The 16,273-nt window shown below is 35.5% G+C and overlaps 1 protein-coding gene across 1 annotated transcript; it reads right to left on the bottom strand.

Annotated features, from left to right (window-relative positions):
• Nucleotides 1–4,389: 4,389 nt before the first annotated feature.
• Nucleotides 4,390–6,128, bottom strand: LOC137735654 (protein DETOXIFICATION 49-like). The gene has a single exon (XM_068475099.1). The coding sequence runs from the start codon at nucleotides 6,058–6,060 to the stop codon at nucleotides 4,390–4,392; it is 1,671 nt and encodes a 556-aa protein (XP_068331200.1). The 5' UTR covers nucleotides 6,061–6,128.
• Nucleotides 6,129–16,273: the final 10,145 nt, after the last annotated feature.

The raw sequence follows: 16,273 nt of genomic DNA, 5'->3' as shown, positions 1-16,273 counted from the left end.
GAGTTTGCATGTCAGTCGGGTTGACACTGTCTTTGGTTGGAAAGCGACATTTCTAGTGTTATTTTTGCTTTTCAATTATCTGATTTTGATCCTCTTTGACATTTTCATGTACAATGGTCTATTTGTTGGGACCGCATTCAAAAAATGACTTTCTACGCATATCACATATATCGCGAAGGAAATTTTGTTGTAGACAATTTTGCTAACATGGGTTTGACTTCTCCAACTTTAACTTGGCATGATTCTCCTCCGTCGACGGCTCGTGCTGCTTTATTTTCGAACTATGTTGGCTTGCCTGACTACTGCTTCTCAAATTAATGTGTATCTTGGCATCCAAAACCTCCATCTAGATTTGAGGCTGGAACGCCAGCAATTGGTGAAGCAACTGGGTTAGGAGCAGCTATTGATTATTCGTCAGGACTTGGTATGCAAAGGATACATGATTATGAGATGTTTCTTGCTAAATATATATACGAGAGCCTTCAATCTGTCCCCAATGTTCGTATTTATGGTCCATCCCCCTCAGAGCACGTCTTTCGGGCGGCTCTTTGTTCTTTCAACGTAGAGAACATACACCCTACAGATTGAAGGCTCTGTATATAGGAGTCGGTGCGATCAGGTCACCATTGTGCTCAACCCCTTCATCGGCATTTAGGAGTCGGTGCGAGTGCACATGTGAGTCTTCACTTGTACAACACAGTCAGCTTCTTTAATCTTTTCAAATAGAGAATTGTACTCTTGCCACCTACCGTAAATTTTGTATCATGTATTCTACTTACTCTCTAAGTTTATATGGTCGAGTACCGTTTGTGAGCCACAAAAAAAAAAAAAAAAAAAAACTAATTTAAATTTCTTTTGTTTAGTAACAACAATTTATTTCTTTGTTTAGCAACAACAATTTTTATCATAAATTTTGATTTTTCCCTACAAAATCGATGAATTTCAATTTGATGTCGATCTGTTGCAACTTGCAACAAAATATAAGAAGATGATTATCTCCGGATTCATTTTGTGGGAATCCTAGGGATCCCCACATCCTAACCGTTCATCATACATTGTGTAGACAATTTTTATTAGATACTATTTCTATTTAGTTTTAAATAAAAAGTCAAATGATTTCTGACTCATGATGCAAGATGAATGATTAAGATGTGAAAATCCCTAGAATCCCCACAATTTGGATCCGGATAGAATCCAAATCCCAAAATATATACTTACTATTAATTAAATAATAATAATAATTAAGCGGATGTTAAAAGTCAAGGGTAATGCTGCCACTTAGATTTAATGGTATTCCTCTTCACTTGTAAGTAAGAGGTCTTAGGTTCGATTCTCACCAAAAGCGAATTTAAACCACATTATTATGGCTAGCACAATGTGAGGCGTAGCCCACTCCCCCACCCCCTTAGTGTAAATGTAATGTCAGGGATACTAAATTGGTGGACTAAATTTTAAAAACTAAATAACATGGAAGTTGAGATTGAATTATTATTTAAATATTAATTAACGTGCTTATTTATTATTAGTGATACCTTATTTAGTTTACAAATTTAGTCTACCTAACATTACTTTAAAAGTCAATGGCAAATAACAGAAACCAAGAGTCAAATAAAAAATGAATAGTAATATAAAATGTTGACATGACTTAACCGTGACCACACAAACAGGAGAGCATGGGAAGGCACCGAAAGTGGGAGGGCAGACAATCCTTGTCCTATTTTGTAAACCAATATAATGCCAAACTTAGTTGTCGTTATTTGCTCAGCTCCATATGGAATAAGTTCCTCTGTTGTGGGCTTACGTATAGAATAACTTGAATATGAACCTAAATAAATTTATGACAAAAAAAGAAAAGAAGGGAAGAATAAAAAGTCCATGATAATTTTTAGTGAGGTGTGTGGGGGATTGGAGGTAATTAATTTAAAAAACATTAACCTTTGCTTAAGCTAATTAATGTATAAGGAATAATGGCATATAATTCCCTGCAGTTCCTAAATTCAGTTCCTCCAATATTCTGAAAAGTGATTATTTGTGAAAGGGAGAGATTTTTTTTTAATTTATCAAGAATATGGAGCAGTACGTTATATGTTCTTATACAAGTGGAAGAATTTTTTTTTCAAGTGTTCATTCATTTGTATTATGACGTATGACTATGTGTTTGTATTCTGGTCACACTGAAAAATTTCTTCAAATAAGGGGCACCAACATGCAGTTGGAAAAGAAATTATTAGGTCATGTCAGACTCAGTGTCTTGAAATTGATTCTGAAATGAGTGGTGGTCAAATAAATGATTGTGATTTAGGAGAAGGTCTTGGGTGTGACACCTATAGATGGTGGGCAATGGAAGTGGTCTAATGGGAGTGGCGTCATTACATGAGGTAGTGGTGGGTCTCATGTAGGAGGTGGTGTGCCATGAGGAGGGGAACAAATCATCTCCCAATCTTTGCCTCCGGACCCATTAGTCTTGTCTTGACCATTAAATTTAATCGTGCGACCGTGCAACTAGAGGGGAAAGGGTGCAGGCTATGAGAGAGGAAGGAGGAGGGGATGGGGGTGGGATGACGGCAGCCATGGCAGTGGGTGACTGGTGAGTGGAAAGTTTGCTACAATATAAGAGTTTTTTTGGTGAGTAAAAGGTTGAGGAAGAGCCCAGCTTGGCTGTCAAACTCCTTATCCTTGCGTACTTGGTCAGTGGTGGCAATTTGCTGGAAACCACCTCAAGCGAGAAGAGGAGAGAATTCGGGGATGTGTGAAAGAATGGTTTGTGTCTTTGTCTTATGTGAAAAGTAGAGAAATTTCATGGTTGTACGTTCTATTCTTAAAGGACTAAGATTTGATGATCCTCAGGATCCAAATAGCATTGGTTTGGAGAGGATCCTCTTCTGTGTTTGGGGGGAGGGGGGGGGGGGGGTTTATTTGTGTCTAGGGTCCGCACGGAGACGTGATCCGGGCGCCGGACCCCAAAAGTTCTCTTAATTTAGGGATCAGTTTAGCAAGTTGAGTTTTTATGTGGTTGAGCATATGCCTCTATTTTAAGTCATTTTTTTCTTCGTAATTATCACTAACTCAACAGGATTAATAAGATGCTCAAAACTGCATGTTATAATTGCATGTGATTAACTCACAAATCAAATTACTAACACATCATAATGTCACCCAAAACCGTGCATATATACCTGTGCGTGGGATTAGAAAGACCAGGTCTTGCATTTGCAGTCGGCTAACTAGTAATTTTAAGTCCGGCCAAATCAATTCACTCATTGAAATTTCTACTCCCATATAAATTTGGTAAGATCATGACAAAATTGCAGCTCTTTCAATATTGATTGAGAATCTGAGACTGATAATCTGAATCAGATTCACTTGCCCTTTTTGTTAATTACTACTTTTTAATATAAACAAATGTCTCTTTAAATTTTCCTGGCTCTCAAAAGGGTAGACTGTCGTACTGAGGCTATTAACTGATCCTTTAAAAAAAATACTTTTTAAATATAATTGTTATTTTTTGGTTTGGTATCCTTAAAGGTTCATACATAACATGGATCATTGAAACTAGAGAATATTTTTTGTTGTTAATTGTCAACATATACTTTATTGGGAGTAGGAGCCTACACTTTCGAAAAATTATTTGCACTTTTTTAACGTAAAAGACAAAGAAATGAATGATTGCAGAAGACTTTTTGTGCTAATAATAATTTTTTTATACTTTTAATGGTGCAATATGTAAATGTATAAAACCCCCCTTCTTCCAATTAAGGCGTTCATGCAATCGAAAAATACCTCTCAAGCTGAGACACTCCCCTTAATTCGTCGAGTAAAATAAATAGGGAGGGTATAGGTTTGTTATGAATGACTCTGTATCGAGTACAGATAATAATATCAGCAAAAAATTATTCTCCCGTGCTTTCAATATAAAAAAATATAAGAAATTGTATTATGCAGCGTTACACCTCAGAATGTATAAGTAGCTCATCATGGTAACATTTCTGTTTTGAATAAAACAAAGAAAAATTTGGATCTCTGGTAGAATAAATCTTCTTTCAATTACTTTGTATCCGATTACAAAATACAGAAATGGTCGGAAAATACAGAAAAAGGTGGGATGTTTGTTCCTGACCCTGCATTTTGCTACTTCCTATGAAATTCAGCATCAGTTGTACATGTAAAATAGTACAGTTGAATTTCAGTGGGAGTGCAAAAAAAACACTCCTGGAGATAGTCCTCCTGCTAATAGAAATATTCTCAAAATATATATATATATATATATATATATTTAAACGCCATGAAATCTTGTGAACCCACAGCTAAATAAGGTGACAAAAATAATAAAAATGTAAAAAAAAGAAAAAAAAAGAAAAGAAAAAAAATGAGAGATTAAACTAAACTAACCTAAACATGTGAGCTATTATTATAATTATTATTTTCGTAATTTAACTCGCCTAATAAACATAGACAATCTTCCTTGATTTCAGCTTTGCTTGGCTTGTCCTCCTCAACACCTTCGCTGTCACCAACTGCCACCTTAGCAGCAGCAGCACCGGTCAGCTCTTTGGCTTTCCGAGCTTCAAGCTCCCAATCAGTACGACCCAAAACCACCAACATGGTTAAAGCGCAGCTGCCTTCCGCCGCCAAGAGGCCGAGCCACAGCCCCTGAAAATCAAACCCAAGAAAGAATCCCAACCCCACGGCCACCGGCATTCCGACAAGATAAAAGCACCCCAAGTTTATATTAGCTCCCACTTTCGGCCTCGCAGTGCCTCTCAGAACTCCGCACCCCGTCGTCTGCGGGCAGTTTCCGAGCTCGCAGAGCCCGATTATCGGCAATACCATCGATGTCAACGCTACAATCTCTTTATCTTGTGTGAACATGCTTGCCCAAATGTTCCTCACCATCGTTGCAAACACTAGAGCTGAAAGGCCTAGCACAAAGCTGCAGCAGAGCCCTACAATGGCTGCTAGTTTCGCTTTTTTCGGGTTGTTGGCGCCGATTTCATTGCCGACTCTGGTGGACACACTGAAGCTTAAGGAAGAAGGAAATATGTAGATTAAGGCGGTCGTTTGAATTAAAACTCCCATTGAAGCAACGGTGGCTCTCGGATTTATTAACAATCCACAGAGCAAGATCATGATCTCATACCACCACCATTCTAAACACACAGAAATGCAGCTGGGCACTGCTAAATTTAGAAGAGTTCTCCATTCTCTGAAACACTCCATTGATATCCCTCCCCAGGTTTTTTGGTAGACCCCAGAGACGATGATGTATACGATCAGGGAAGCTACGAGGTTGAAGTTAGACCAAACCCCACTAAGAGCAACACCTTTGATTCCCAAATCGAGGTGCGAAACGAGAAAATAGTTTATGGGAATGTGAAGGATGATCGCCAGAGTTGCACACAATGAGAGAGGCAGAGTGATGGATTGACTTCTGAGGTAAATTCTCAGAGGGTGGAGAAAAGATTGAGCGAGAAGATCAGGGAGAGAACAGAGGAGGTACAACTGAGCTTCGGCAGCGATCGCTTCGTCCTGGCCGCAGATAAGGAGGATTTTCTTCATGTTCAGCCAGAGAAGAGAAATGGGTAAGGATGTAAATAGTAAGAGGAGGACCGTCCTCTGCAAAGAGAGGCCGAGCAGAGTGTGTTTTCTGGCGCCAAAAGCTTGGCCGCAGATAGGTTCCATTCCCATGGCGAGGCCGGAGAGTATGGAGTAACCGGTGATGTTGGCGAAGCCCACAGCAAGGGACCCGCCCGCTAAGGCAAGCTCGCCAAGGCGGCCGAGGAAGAGCATGGAGATGATTGACCTTGAGTAAAGCAACAGGCCGGTAAGTATCATTGGGAAAGCTATGACAGCTATGGAGTTGGCTTCTTTTAAAGCCAAAGAAAAATGGGATTCTTTGTGGGGATTGAACTGTAAATTCGGTACTTGTTCTGGTTGGGATGTTATGGTTTTGGAGATCAATGGGGAAGTTAGGGTTTTGGGGTCCTCCGAGTCTTTGATGGAGACAAGGTAATGGTGGTCTGTGTTGCCATTGCAGCAGAGAGGAGACGTCACTTTGCACATTGTTACTATATGTTTTTACAGGATCAACTTTGTAAGTTATTTTCTAGAGGGAGAGAGGAAAGAGAGGGAGAGAGGGAGAGAGTTGAGAGAGATTGTTGGGGATTTTGAGAGGGGGAGGTGCAGGGGTTTTTATAGGGGTTTAGAAGCTTAGAATTTAGTGGGGAACTCTGTTTTTTTTGAAAGGGACTAGAGTGTCTTCGTGATGACCGGCCAGAAAAAACATAGTGAGCGATGGGTGTAAATCCACTTTCAAATTCTCAAAAACTCAGATTTGACATACATATTTAATTATATGTTTAAAAATTTGGTAACAAGGGGCTCAAAGCCTGAGCAAAACGCTAAACAAAGAAGTTGTTGGTATACCGTTGGTTAACTATCACGGGGTGGCCAATGATTCAAGATAAATTATATGTTTGTATTTCACATAGCACATTTTTCTTAGTATTGACACAATAATCGTCAAGAAGTGGCATAACAAAATCACCGGTTTGTCCTTTATTGAAATGAAAGAAAAAGACAAAAAAAAAATTGTTGGTTTGTTTCTTTTTCTATATTTATCTTCAAACCTTGAATTAAGACTTTTTTGAAGGTTACGAAGGGGGTCAAAAACCAGAGACGGAGTTTGCATATATAATTAGATTAGAACCATTTAAATAAAGATTAACAATTGGATTAATATAATAAGAGTCAAAATTCCTAACGTCTTTTTTTTTCTTTCGGTTAAGAGGCCATTAGAGACAAAGAGGTAGGACAAAATTTGCTGTTGGATAGTCTTGGCCAGTTATACAGTGGATTCAACTTTTACTATACTTCCAAAAAGCCCATCAGCATGGGCCCACCTTCCTATCCTGTCTTCTTTGATACAAGGAAATTGCAGAAGATCAATGGGATTAATCCAAATACTAATACCATTTGCCAGCCTAAAAATGGTTTGCTTCATAGATATTACATAAACGGCTCAAACCTTGCACTTTTGGGTTTTAACTCTTTTGTTGTTAATCTTATGGATAGGTCCAAAGAAGCCGTCACTGTTCGTCCACGTTTGCAACAACAAATGGAGAAACTTACTTACCTATGTTTGGAATGTTGTGCAGAAACCGTTCAAATTAATCATAGACTATCATGTACTTTAATTTTTTTTATATGACAATGCATGATTAATTAGAGACAACGTCTTTGTGGCATTCCGATTGCATGGAAGTCATTCCGCAACATGAATTGGGAGAAATGAGCATGCATTAGTCTATTCAAGGATGTTTCAACTGCAGCCATGCACATTAGAATGCCAGAGTGGTCTCCATACGGAGCCTTTTGATTCAACAGTTCCATATTTAGGGCATTTTTTTCGAAGGCATGAGACAATTGTTGTGTTTTCAACTTCAAGCATGCACTGCACCCCATTTGGTTCAACTCCATCATAGGTCGAAAACCAGTGGGAAAAGTCAGCTATCGTTGAGATTTTATTCTTTGAAGGTCGTTTTTTTAATTGTGCTTCTCTTCTGGTAATCCGTTGAAACTACTTTTGCTAGAAGTCACTCCATGAAACTGAAGCTGCCAAGTGGATTGAGTCATGGCTCCACACGCTTGGCTTAGTGGGTTGGTCTATCCTCTCTCTCTTAACTGTTTTACAAAATATTCAAGAGGTTCGAATCGGGTCTTTAGTAAAAGGGCAGAATCATGAAGCCCATTGGAAGCAGAAATTTTTTAAATATCTGAAAAATAATTCAACTAATATACTATTTTAAGTATTATAATAAAAATCAAAAAATTACGCGTAAAGTCTAAGGACCCTTTCTGTTTCGTCGGTCAAATTATATATAGACAATTTGTTTCATCGGTCCAATTATATTGAAAAAGACAGACAAAAGGGTTTTAGTCATATAAACGTGTAGAAAATTCCACACACAAATAAATAGAAGTCTGCATGCTTTGATATTGGTTCACTTCACAAATTATGTACTTTGACTCAATTAACCGAGTTCTTCTTGCTGTCTTTTGGACAATTCGTCTTTTTAACCTAACCAAATTGCTCATGTCCGACCTCCTTTGTGGTTTAATGGGTTTAGAATGCTTTTTTTCTGTCACTTTCACAGTAGTCCAAGTTGGGAGAAGGAATATAAAGGAGAGACATACATGCCGACTAGATAATAAATAGATATGGCAAAAAAAGTCACAATCATAGTAACCGCGTGAATACATATATGCCAAAAGAAGGAAAACACCATGTGTCCCTTTGGACTCTTAACATCTGTAAGAAAAACAATACTTTGAATAAAGGGGTTTAAGGGGCATATATCATTAATAAATAAATAAAAGTATGATATTCTGCATTATGTTTGATGATTTTCAACCACCACGTTATCTTTTAACGTCTAAATTATTAGATAAAAAATTACATTATAATCGTCAAAGTTTACAATTCAAGATTAGATAATACGTAAAGCTTGTAGCTAGTAACACACAATGACGTTTTTATGTGATAAGGTAGGTGTATACATAGTGAATGTTTAATGACTGTCAAGGTAGGCTGTAAAGCGTGAAGATAATCACATTACTATTAAGCGTGAACTTGATCACATTATAATATCATCGTTTAAACCTTTTTAAGCAAAACTAACATACTTATTGACATACACACTATAAAGATTATTTCCCGGAGTCCAACTAGAATTATTCGAAGTGTTTGTCTACTTTTTATTTATTTTTAGTTTTGTTGTCATACCATTCAGAAAAACATTTGAAAGACTGCTTTGTTCTTGACTGCAAATTAACCTACACGTGTTTTCTGTTTGAGCTTACTCTACACGAATAATCTGGATTCTCTTTACGAGGATTTCGGGAATTTTTCAATTACATATGTTCATCGTATATTGTACAGTCAATTTTCGTCAAATATGTTTATATTGAATTTTAAATACAAAAAAATTACAATATTTCTAATTGTACGATATACAATGAACGAATATGATTAAAAGGTCTTCAAAATCTTTACAAAAGGGATCTGAAAAGAATCCTCATTCACTTTACACAGATACATGCCTCCACGGTGGAACTCAATGAATCCAATTCATCAAAGCAAACTGTACGCCGTAATGATGACAGTGCATGCTAACTAAGTCCACAACCGACTAAATATTTTTGAGCTGAAAAATTGGATGCAAAGTTTTAGAACACAACGAATCTTTGCCGACAAAAGACATGACCGCCCAAATTTATTCGGCTTGCAAAAGGAACTTGGACTATATGGTTAACATCAACATTTCTCATGAATAACAACAACAAAATGGAGAGTTCGATGAATGAGAAAGTTACATACATTCTTTTTAAATTGAAGCTCTTTATAAATTTTTTGTCATCTTATATTTTTAACACAATATTTTATAATATTAATAAGCGAATTGACATTAAATTATAAGCTGAGAGGTCTATAAAAAGTCTCACCTGTCACTTTGAGACTGTCTCTTTAGCATTTCTCTCGACCAATTGTCACAAAATTTCTATTTAACTGCTTTATAATTTTGTTATGACTGTGGAGCAATGGTTTTTATTTTTTGTTGTTTTTTTTATATAAACAAATGAAGCACATGCATAAACACACACACACACACATATATATATATATATATAGGGATAGGATCAAGAGACAAAGATTTTTACACTCTATTGTAACCTTTAGATCTTATAATATTGAACGGTATTGATTAAGAGTTATGTGGAGACTTTTAAACATTAAATGAATTGAATGATGATGTGGAATATATAAATTTAAAAAAAAAATTGATAAAATAAAATTGTTTTAAAAAAAAAAAAAAGAGGTTAAAATCTAATACAGAAAAAATGTGAAACTGAAACTGCAGTGAAGAAGCCTAAATCCAAAATCTTCATTCTTGGATGTTGGGTTGTTAGAGTTTTGCTATGGATGTGACAAAGTGATTGAGTTGTTCGTCTAAACTTAGAGCGCTTAAACCTTCTCAAGATAAAACCCTAATTTTTTTTTTCTTAAAGCAAAACTCTCTCTTTGCTTAGTAGCATGTTTTATTGTTGACTAGGGTTCATTGTTTGAAAAGGCAAGAAGAGTTTACATTTTCAGACAAAAAAGGGAGGAGAAGACTTTACATCCAAGGCATGGAGTTGCAGGCCTCATCAGCAAACAAAGAGGAAGATGGAGGTTAAAGTATTTGTAGGGTTCTGTTCAAAAAAAAAAAAATCTATTATTTTATCAGAGAGAGAGAGATATATATATATATATATTAAATTAAATTAGTGTTTTCCTTATTAGTTATAATCCAAATCATCATCCAATTCATTTAATGTTTAAAAGTCTTCACATAACTCTTAATCAACACCGTTGGATGTTATAAGATCTAAAGGTTACAAAAGAGTGTAAAAATCTTTGTCCCTTGATCCTATCCCACACACACACACACACACATATCGATCTATGTATCTACACATATGGGTAAACTGCCAGTTGACCGCTTTAACTATTACTCCTGTTAAAATTGACTTCTTGAACTATTTTTTTGGTAAATTAATCCACTGAACTATTTGAAATCAGTCAATTGATCTCTTGTCAGTAAATTTCATCTACTATTTAGTCAAATTCAAAGAAAAATTAGTATTCTTTCTTTCATCAATTCTTATTTGTCAACTATAACCAACAATGAACTTATGACATTTGAAAAAAAAAATAATGTGTAATGACGATGTAAGATGCTCTGTTATGCAAATGTTTGGTTTTTTTTTTATGTTTCTCATTATGCTATATGTTTTTAAATTATTATGTGTTCATGTGTCAAAATTTTATTGGTGGTTATAGCTGATAAGTAACAATTGATGATGAAATGACTAATTTACCCTTGAATTTGATCGAATTGATTCTGCAATCTAACGACAAGGAGTTAATTGACTAATTTTAAATAGTTCAGGAGGTTAATTTACCAAAAAAAAAAAACTTTAAGAGGTCAATTTGAATTAGAATGGTAGCCATAATTTACAATATATATATATATATACACACACACACACACATATATATCAACTGTGTCGTATTTCTTTTACTTTTTTTACCATTAATTGTACTTCCAAAGTAGCTGCTAAGGTATCAATCAGAATCAAACAATTCGAAGACACTAAAGGTTGGTTTGGTATTACTGTGCTTTGAAAAAAGCTGTTTCTGCTGTGCTGTGAGAATAAGCAGCTGTGAAATAAAGCAGCAGAGTGTTTGGTAAACTTTTTTGTAAAAGTGCTTTTGAAAAAAAAAGCATTAGTAGAGTGTTTGGTAAACTTTTATGTAAAACAGATGTGAAAAAAAAGCCAGTTTTTCAAAGCTAGGTTTTGCAGCTTCTTGTTTTTTGGCTTTTTTTCATCCAAAACTGTGAAAAAAAGCTGAAGTTGAGTGTTTACCAAACACAAAAATAGCTCCCAGCTTTTTTTTATAACATTTTTTTTTTAGAATCACCTCAGTACCAAATCAGGTCTAACACGGATCCGTTATTGCGGACAATAAAATTTGACAGCAACATGAAACCACCAACTTACAGAAAGCTGTAGCTCAGACCTTGATACTAATGACCAAGTTTCGACTTTGACACTAAAGAAAGCTGTAATAGTGAACTCATTCCTATGCAATCTGCCGTCAATCTTCTTGAGGAATGATAGCATCTTATTTTTGCACAATAATTTAAACTGTTTATTTTCTAGATGAACTTTTAATAATCATTTATGCAGATTAATTTATAAAATTATTAAGTCATCTAACGGTTATTCAATAAATAAATGAATCATGTTTGTTACTTTAACACTAAATTGAGACAAAATTAATTAAACAGTTTTAACGATTTTCCGATTTTGCTGGTTTTGCTTTTTTTTATATTTAGATTGAACTTAAAGGGTAATGTAGAGAGTAAACGGTTATGATTATCAAGCAACATTATAGGACAAAAAAAAGAGTCGAGAAGGTTGCTGCATCCCTATCTTGTTTCTCGTAATTTCCTTTTAAAAAGGAAAAACAACTACAAAACAAAGGAGAAGAAAGTTAAAGAAATTAACCTAGTCAATTTGGCTATTTTGGACCAATAGTATGATGACAAATAAGCTCTCGTGTGAACCACTGGCTTAACCAAAATGTCCTAGTCGAAAAGGATAGATATATGTCGATCCAAAAGAGATGATAAGCTTAATGAGGGGCCATGTGTCGTATCATCACAACCAAACATACGTTCATATTCTAGCAGAGTAATTAAGGAGCCAAATCCTATGGGTCTTGTACAAGTCGAGATTTGATTAGGATCTAATTTTATGTGTAAGCATTGATTGGTCAATGAATTAGGGATGTTGTCTAGATATAATTTTCTTAAAGTTTCAGTCTCAAATGTCCCCTATTCAAACTAATCAACCTCTATTATATTTGGTTTGAACTAAATAAAAACACTTTGAAGCACCTTAAAATTCCTTTTTTGACTTTGGCTTCTCCCTAAAAGCCATTTTTATGCCACTTTGCTGCATATTGTCTATTTCACCGAAAGCCATTTTCCCATTTGGTTGGTAATGTGGGAGGAGACAGAGAATGGGGTGTGAAATATTGAGTCAGTGAGGGATTAATTTGCTAGATTGGTGTTCACACATATTATGCGAAGTGTTAGTGTGGAAATTAATTTACATGTGTCAGCACTCCATGTATATAATATTTTAACTTATCCGAATGTTTTCCGCGTCAGAAATGGGAGGGAGAGTCATTTGCTTCGACGTGTTTGACTGATTGATTCGATGATTTGGACAAATCTTTATCCACACGGATGAGAACAAATTTAACAAGATATGTAAGAATAAGACTAGAACGTTAACTAATGAGATTCCAATTCCATTTCTTATTGTGATACAAGAATTGATTTTATGTTTTTTTAATAACTTCGGAAATCAAATGAGGTTTGTGACTCGTGATGATGCGGATTCCACTCGAGCAACAATTATTGTTCTAAAAATCTTCTTGTCTAGATGTTAGGCGGCTGACCATCGTTTCGATTATTTTTAGATGTTTGAAGACTAGACATGCTTAAGTGCCCACCTAGCCAGTCTAGGACTCGCCTAGACTGGCCTTAGTTGCCTAGGCACCTATTTAAGTCGTGACTCTCACTTAGACATAAAAAATAAATAACTTTCATTTTGTATTTTTTTATAACTTGTAAGAGACTTGTTAAATACTTGGATGAACACTCATTATATTCTGGTTCCCCATGCTTTCTATATGTTATAATATTTTCTAATCTATATGTCATTCTATTTTTCAATTTTTGTATCATGATACAATTATGTATTTTTAAGTATAAATAGACACGTATTTGTACGTTATATAATAAGTCTACTTAAATCTGCCTAGTCCGCCGTCCGACTAGTGTCTATCATCTTTTAGAACCTTGGCTGCAATGGCGCAAGTATGTTAAGATTGTGAATCCCATATTTGGCTAAATGAGGAATCTTGCACGTGCTTATAAGTACTTGGGTTACTTCTCGTATTGCCAATTACTTTATAGAGCCCCAATCTTCTTCATGGTATCATAGCAGGTTGCCTCTCGTGTGAAGCTCAACAACCACACGTGCTTCACATCACCCAATTTGTATTGTTCACGTGCTAGGCTTGAAAATTCGTCGCACATATGGAGTGCTAGTCTGTGCATGTGGTACCCATCTAGTGGGTTTACTTCTTGTTTGTTTGTACAAATTCACTCCAAATTAATTTCTAATTCATTGGAGCTATGAACCCGATTTGCACCTATGTATTTGTTTGTGATGATAAAGAAAATGCCACTCTATTGTTCTGGTAAAAAAAAAAAAAAAAAAATTCTTTTGCGACAAAAAACATTGCAAGACATTTTTAAGCAATCTTACCATTTATTGTGTCCCGTAGTTATTTTTTAATTGAATTTTTAAGCTGAAAAGTAGGAAAGTACATGAAAAAAAATACTAATGGAGTTAAAAACGTAGTTATGCCCTCTCTGGTTAGATTTTTTGTATTAAAATAATAATAATAATAATGAAAAGGGCTTGAAAACTTTGAATTTTAATGATAAAGACAAAATAAAGGGTAAAGTGAATAGTACCAGAATTGACTTTTTAGTATAAAAATATGGTTTTTCGTTAAAATGAATAATACCGTGGGTTTTTCATTAAAACTGTGAGATCCCACATCGCCCAGGGAAGTGATCCTTATATGTATATTCCCATTCTTACCTAGTACGAGGCCTTTTGGGAGCTCACTGGCTTCGGGTTCCGTAGGAACTCCGAAGTTAAGCGAGAAGGGGGCTAGAGCAATCTCATGATGGGTGACCCACTGGGAAGTTGCTCGTGAGTTCCCAAAAACAAAATCGTGAGGGAATGGTAAGCCTAAAGCGGACAATATCGTGCTACGGTGGTGGAGCGGGCCTGGGAAGTGATTCCGGGCCGGGATGTGACAATTTGATATCAGAGCCTAACCCTGGTCGCGTGTGTGCCGACGAGGACGTCGGGCCCCTAAGTGGGATGGATTATGAGATCCCACATCGCCCAGGGAAGTGATCCTTATATGTATATTTCCATCCTTACCTAGCACGAGGCCTTTTGGGAGCTCACTGACTTCGGGTTCCGTAGGAACTCCGAAGTTAAGCGAGAAGGGGGCTAGAGCAATCCCATGATGGGTGACCCACTCAGAAGTTGCTTGTGAGTTCCCAAAAACAAAACCGTGAGGGAATGGTAAGCCCAAAGCGGACAATATCGTGCTACGGTGGTGGAGCGGGGCTGGGAAGTGATTCCGGGCCGGGATGTGACAAAAACTCCCTTGAAAATGTAGTTAGAATAGAGTTCTACCAGCCAGAACATTTTTGGATCATCCTGCATTGTCTTTAAGAAGCCTATAGTGCTATAATAGGAAAAATTTAGGCCCGAAGCATTTTAGAGACGGAGTTTTATTGACACTAAAAAAAATCATCATGCACATCTTATGGTTCAAAGAAATCAAAAGAGTGAATGATGACTTTGTTTTAAGTGTTAATTACTATACCTTGTGTTGAAAAAAAAAGAAGATTAAAAGACATCCACGTCCAGTCTCCCAATAACTAACAAGTCTGATACGGCGTTTATGCCTGGAGGCCTAATTTAGGTTTTTTATTTATTTTATTTATTTTTTATTTTTTAACAACCGATAGCGATAGTGAATTAAATTGTTAAATGTTAATGGAAAGAAGATCGGTGAAAACAAATCCCCACCAGAGTGAATAAACATTAATACTTTATGTCACTGTAGTAAAGTGTCATTTGATAAAATATACACACTTGTATAATTGGTTAATACATAATATTTAATCATTTAGACTTATCCATGAATGAAATTAATTTTCAAATCTTTTTATATATAAAGCCAACACAAAAGGTCAATAGTGCTTTTTACGTCACCAAGCTTCAACAAAAATATTTGGATAAAAATGCTCCCAAGACAAAAAACTTCAAAGGCATCTCAAAATAATGCATCAAATAAGGTAGGGGTATTTTCGTCATTTTAATAGTGTTTTTTTTAATAATTAAATTTTTTTGTGCTTTTTTTTTAATTAGTACCTCACAATAGGCTAGCAATAATGTGATTCAATTTTTCTATTTTTAAACATGTTCAAAACATCTTAAAAGACGTGTAATGCAGGTTATAAAAAAAGGTATTTCGCACGTAGATAATAATGTGATTAAATTAGTTGTCAAATGATTTGTTTTTTTATTTTAACAAACGATATTATCTACACTAAGGAGGAGAGGGTGAGCTTAGCCTCACAATGGGCTAACAATAATGTGATTCAATTAATTGCTTATTAAATATTATTTTCTCTATTCTTAATGTAAATTCTATAAAGACTGATTTTATTATGTGAATTCAACTGCTTTATTTATTTTATGAGGGGTTTCTTTTAGCATGATTTAAGATTATTCATTTATTTCAAATATTTGACTTTCTTATTGTCAATTTACGCATATAAATATATTTAAACGTGTAAATCACACGTAGCACGCTGTGATTTAAAGAATATCACGCATGTGCATGAAGGCTAGTTATATATAAAGCCAATGGCCCAATGAATAGTGTTTTTTGGTATCACAAGCTTCACCAAAAATAATTAGACAAAATGCCCCTAAAAAAAAACCTTCAAAAGCAACTCAAAATAATGCATCAAATGTGGCAGGAGTATTTCGTCAT

Source organism: Pyrus communis, chromosome 5 (assembly GCF_963583255.1).
Source record: "Pyrus communis chromosome 5, drPyrComm1.1, whole genome shotgun sequence".
Lineage (NCBI taxonomy): Eukaryota > Viridiplantae > Streptophyta > Magnoliopsida > Rosales > Rosaceae > Pyrus > Pyrus communis.
Note: the sequence above shows the minus strand (reverse complement) of the source record. Positions and strands in the feature narration are given on the sequence as shown.